We start from the raw sequence: 5,900 nt of genomic DNA on the forward strand, positions 1-5,900 counted from the left end.
CATACTCAGTTGGCCAGAAAGGCTGACTTTAATAAAAGGCTGTTTATCACATGTTTTCTCACATTTTAAGAAGATTACTGACATAAGAACAAACCTACTTCAGAAGTCTAAGCATTCATATATACTATAATAATCTTACAAAGTCATTGGAAATGACTAATACTAATTAAAATATTAAATAAAATACTAACAAAAGTTCCATTCTAAGAACATTTTCATACTCAACATCTCTGAAATAGGTCTATGTCCTAGACTGGGGAATGTCACAGTTTCATTGGCAGTTTTTCTTCCTTGGTGGCATGTAACAGTGGTGTTTTTAAACATTTGTTGGATTTGTTGCAATACATTGAACAACAGAAATAGGCCAGGAGCTTTTTTCTTTTCGGGGGGGGGGGGGGTACATACTTTTAAAAAAATTTTGTGCTTTAAACATAAACAAAATTACTATGACTGCTTTGATTAATTTCTACTTTTCATATTCAGTGGTAGGAGCATAAATGGTTTTAGAAATATAAACCATTATATTGATACTCACCTTGACTGAATTTTCACAAAAGAGCTACTCTCAAATTATTTGTTGGTACAAACTCCAAAATAAAGTATTTATTCTTTTTTATTTTAGTAACAGTATAGATTTTACAAAAAAGCAGTGTTCTTAGAGCAACTTTAATGTCAGATTGATAATATTTAAGGGTGTATTCTGGTGTGTATACCAAAGAAATTTAAGTGCATGATAACACACCAACTTTGTTATATGCAAAAAGAGTGTCTATGGGTATTTATTTTTTTTAAGATCTGTTTCTCCTTTTAAAAGAAAAAGCACATAACATGGGTAACTAATAGTCAAAAATTGTTTGCTTTTACCCACAAAAATATTCTTACTTGTGGTTGATCCTTAGCGATCCACTCACATGTCTCCAAAGGGTGTTCTTTCCAGTAAAATTCTAAATCTGACAATCTGGGCCTCTCGCCAGCCTACATACTTTAAAAATTTGACAAGATAAATAGAAATTTGCTGCCTAGCACTAGTTTGGTCTGAATCGATAGCTGACTTAATTATGTTGAGTTGGCCTTCCCCAAACCACCCATCATTGGCCTGCAGAAAAACAGTTTACTATTATGGTGTTAGGGAGGACCAATTTTTACTAGAATTCTAATTTTCACACTTTGGAACAAAGGTAATTTTTGTGGCCACATTAACATGTGTTCTGACTAAGTTAGCACCTTTTCTTTGCCACAGTGCTTTCACAAAGTCCCTTTCTTTTAAAATCATTGAGACCATAGGATTGCCACTATTGTCCTTGGATGGTTCACATCCATGATCTGTGATTATTTTTTCACATCAGTGGCCATCTTTTAGTCTCTTGAACAATAGGCTGCTTCTATGTGGAGGAGTATCTCAAGCATTTGAATTATCAAGGGAAGGCTAATAGCATTCACTGAGGGCTTACTATACATCAAACTCATTGAACCCTCACACCAACCCTATATAACGTAGCTCCTAGTGTTCCAGTATCAGAAAACAGACTTGGACACATCCCCAGGGTTACAAAATCAGTAAGAAAGACCAACAGCCAGGTCTGATACAAATCCAGAGGCTCTGTTCTCTTCCGCTGCCAGTTACCACCTTCTTCTAGAGTTTCTCTTTGCCCTGGCCTTTCAGTCCCATTTGATTCAAGTAACAAATATATAGGAGGAATATACAGGAAAAATATATGCAGGAGGGTTTGGGGGAGAGGGCAGAGAGTGATGTATTGTTTAATTTTGAAAATGAGGAAAACAAGTATTTAGAAAATACAATAGATTCCCATCCTTTACTCGCCATTATCATCCTATAAACCTATGGAATGTCTCCCATTGAACTAATTATAGCACACTGCCTAGTGTGTTCCAAAGGAAAGCTCCTCTGTTTGGGCTATCTAGGATTTATAGGTGTTTAAATCATTAAATAACCCGTCTGGTTAAGAGAGCAAGTAATTACTGCAGAAATTCCTCTTTTTTTGCCATCCACAAACAGCACAAAAATTACTCTGAAGGGACTTACACAATACATCAACATCTGTGCTGTACCTAGAGTTAAAATAATTGTGATGACAGGTGTCTAGGTACCACTTTCTTAATGGTTTTCAATATCCATTGATTTACTGTTGTAGCTTTCCCTCCCCCTTTTACATCGCTGGCTTTATGAAGGAGCCTAGGAACAGATTTTGCACTAGAGACTGATTCTTTATTCCAATCGTGAAAAGAACTAATAAAAATAATCACTTGGCTTTTAAGCAGAAAGCTTCCATTTACAGTATTTCACCCTTACCCCCACCCCACTCCAAGCCCCTTGTTATCTAACATAATGGTTAGAATACATTTCCTCTCTCCCTTTAATAATTTCATGCATTAACATCCTCTTCACACACACGCACACACACACACACACACACGCCCGCACACATGCGCGCGCGCGCGCGCACACACACACACACACACACACACACAGCAAAAGGAAAAAAGAGGCAGCAGAAATCTCAGCTGTACTTCTCTAGCCCTTTTAAAAAGTTTGCTCTGTAAATTGGAATGAGGTCAGATTTGGAGCTTCTCATTGCACGCGGAGATTATTATTGCATCGGGTTCCAAGCCAATGGGAAGCCCGGGGGAGGGGCTTGGCACGAGGAAGCGTTGGTTACAGCAGCTGATTGGCCCGGGCCAAGACTGTGAAAGGATAAAGAGGCGCGAGGCGGAATTGGGGTCTGCTCTAAGCTGCAGCAAGAGAAACAGTGTGTGAGGGGAAGAGGCCGGATTCGCTCCAGGGTCTCTAGTTCTTGCACGCTCTTTAAGAGTCTGCACTGGAGGAACTCTACCATTACCAGCTCCCTTCTTGCAGAAGGGAGGGGAAAACATACATTTATTCATGCCAGTCTGTTGCATGAAGGCTTTTTGGCTTCCTACCTTGCAACAAAATAATTACACAAACTCCTTAGTGCCGATTCCGCCCACAGAGTCCTGGAGCCAGTCTCTTTTGCTTTGCATTGTAAGAAAGGCACTAAGTGATACAGACGATGTCGCTTTCCTGAGCTCCCGAGAGCGCTAGTGAACTGGAATCAACTGCTTCAGGGGAAGAGAGAAAAAAAAAAAAAAAGACTTGCCTGGGAGGCGGCGAGAAACTTGCCTTGGAAGCTTCAGCAACCAGCCTTCAAGAAACTCCTCTCCACTTTAGCACGGTCTCCAGACTCGGAGCCAAGAGACAGAGCAAACTGCGGCGCGGTGAGAGAGAGAAAGAGGGAGGGAGAGACTCAGCAGCCTGGGAACTATAACTCCTCTGCAAGAGGCGCAGGACTCCTTCCCCTCCGCTTTGGGAGACTTTCCTCTCGCCCACCTTCCGCCCCGACCGGGAGTGGAGGGGCCCGCTCGGCCGCCGCGAGCGTCCTCCCGCTCGGCGTGCGCTCGGCCGGGAGGGCCCGGCGATCGTGCTGCCGCCGCCGCGAGGCTGTGAGCGCGCGTGGGCGCTCGCCGAGCCGGGGCCATGGTGCAGCAGACGAACAACGCCGAGAACACGGAAGCGCTGCTGGCCGGCGAGAGCTCGGACTCGGGCGCCGGCCTCGAGCTGGGCATCGCCTCGTCCCCCACGCCCGGCTCCACCGCTTCCACGGGCGGCAAGGCCGACGACCCGAGCTGGTGCAAGACGCCCAGCGGGCACATCAAGCGGCCCATGAACGCCTTCATGGTGTGGTCGCAGATCGAGAGGCGCAAGATCATGGAACAGTCGCCCGACATGCACAACGCCGAGATCTCCAAGCGGCTGGGCAAACGCTGGAAGCTGCTCAAAGACACCGACAAGATTCCTTTCATTCGGGAGGCGGAGCGGCTGCGCCTCAAGCACATGGCTGACTACCCCGACTACAAGTACCGGCCCAGGAAGAAGGTGAAGTCCGGCAACGCCAACGCCAGCTCCTCGGCCGCCGCCGCCTCCAAGCCGGGGGAGAAGGGCGATAAGGTCGGTGGCAGCGGCGGGGGCGGCCACGGGGGCGGCGGCGGGAGCAGCGGCAGCGCGGGGGGCGGAGGCGGCGGCGCGAGCGGCGGCGGCGCCAACTCCAAACCCGCGCAGAAAAAGAGCTGTGGCTCCAAGGTGGCGGGCGGCGGGGGCAGCAAGCCGCACGCCAAGCTCATCCTGACGGGCGGCGGCGGCGGCGGGAAAGCGGCGGCCGCCTCCTCCTTCGCCGCGGAGCAGGCGGGGGCTGCCGCCCTGCTGCCCCTGGGCGCCGCGGCCGCCGACCACCACTCGCTGTACAAGGCGCGGACTCCCGGCGCCGCGGCCTCTGCGGCGGCCTCGGCCCCCGCCTCGCTCGCCGCCGCGGGCAAGCCCCCGGCCGAGAAGAAGGTGAAGCGGGTCTACCTGTTCGGCGGTCTGAGCGCGGCGGCGGCGTCGCCCGCGGGCGTGGGCGCGGCCGCCGATCCCAGCGACCCCCTGGGCCTGTACGAGGAGGGGGGCCCGGGCTGCCCGCCCGACGGCCCGAGCCTCAGCGGCCGCAGCAGCGCCGCCTCGTCGCCCGCCGCCGGCCGCTCGCCCGCCGATCACCGCGGCTACGCCAGCCTGCGCGCCGCCTCGCCCGCGCCGTCCAGCGCGCCCTCGCACGCGTCCTCGTCGGCCTCGTCCCACTCCTCGTCGGCCTCCTCCGCGGGCTCCTCGGCCTCCGACGACGAGTTCGAGGACGACCTGCTCGACCTGAACCCCAGCTCAAACTTTGAGAGCATGTCCCTGGGCAGTTTCAGCTCGTCGTCGGCGCTGGACCGGGACCTGGACTTCACCCTGGAGCCGGGCTCGGGATCGCACTTCGAGTTCCCGGACTACTGCACGCCCGAGGTCAGCGAGATGATCTCGGGGGACTGGCTCGAGTCCAGCATCTCCAACCTGGTCTTCACCTACTAACGGCGCGCGCTGGAGAGGTGGGCCGGGGTGACCGAGGGAGAAAAGGTGGACAGGGAGAGTAGAAAGAAGAAAAGTGGAGGGAAACCAGAAAAAGGAAAAAAAAGAAAAAAAAAAAAGAAGAAGAATTAGAAGTGATGAGCGCGGCCGGTTTGCCCGCCTCGGGGTCGCCGAAGAGGAGCGCGCACGGCGATTGGGGACCCACGCTCCCATCCCCCACCCCTCCGGGGACGCGGTGGAGCCGAGGGAGATGGGCCACCTTTTATTGTTGTTGTTGATGTTGTTGTGATGGCAAAAAAAAAAAGCTCCTTTGAATGTCCTCCCCTTTGCGTGAAGAGACACCCCCATCCCATCCCCCCCCCCCCGCGCCCCCCCACCCCCGGGCTTCCGGACTCGTCTGCGCCTCTGAGAAGCCGAGTTGGGAATTGTCTGGAGACTGGAGGAATCTCGCCCCTCTCTCTTCGCCCCGTTAGTGATTTTATTTTTTGTCGTTTTGTTTCTTGATCAAGAGAGGAGTGGGGGGGAGGGGGGAATAAAAATATCCAGCGCGCCTCTGGGGACTTTGTCCTTAGCACTCCGCGCCCCCCCCCCCACCCCCCACTTTTCCTGAAGAAGACAAGGCGCGGGGAGGCGAGTTTGACCGATGGCAGATATTTGGGGGCGCGCTGGCTCCAGAGCCAGGACTGAGACTCCATGCTGGCCAATGCCCGTCTTTTTCCTCTTTTTTTTTTTTTTTTTTTTTTTTTTTGCCCCCCTTGCTCCTGCAGCCGGAGGAGATGGGAGTGACCGGCGCTCGGAAATGACCCGAGAACCTGGTTGGAAGAAGCAGGGGCGGGGGCGCCAGGACAAGAACTGGAAAGGGGCGCGTAACAAACTGAGACGGATTTGCACGTTGGGGAGAAGGCGGCGGCGGCTCCGGGGCCCCCCGCCTTCCACGTGGATGAAACCAGCGAGGGGACCTCCCGCGCCCGCGGGAGGAGAGGCG

At 52.1% G+C, this 5,900-nt stretch overlaps 1 protein-coding gene across 1 annotated transcript; it reads left to right on the forward strand.

The window, feature by feature from the left end:
- Positions 1-426: 426 nt before the first annotated feature.
- Positions 427-5,456, forward strand: SOX4 (SRY-box transcription factor 4). The gene has a single exon (XM_081087279.1). It carries the CDS (start codon positions 3,515-3,517, stop codon positions 4,916-4,918), a length of 1,404 nt encoding a protein of 467 aa, XP_080943405.1. The 5' UTR covers positions 427-3,514; the 3' UTR covers positions 4,919-5,456.
- The last annotated feature ends 444 nt before the right edge of the window (positions 5,457-5,900 follow it).

The sequence above is a fragment of the Myotis nattereri genome (assembly GCF_964212035.1).
Source record: "Myotis nattereri genome assembly, chromosome: 3".
NCBI classification, from domain to species: Eukaryota; Metazoa; Chordata; class Mammalia; order Chiroptera; family Vespertilionidae; genus Myotis; species Myotis nattereri.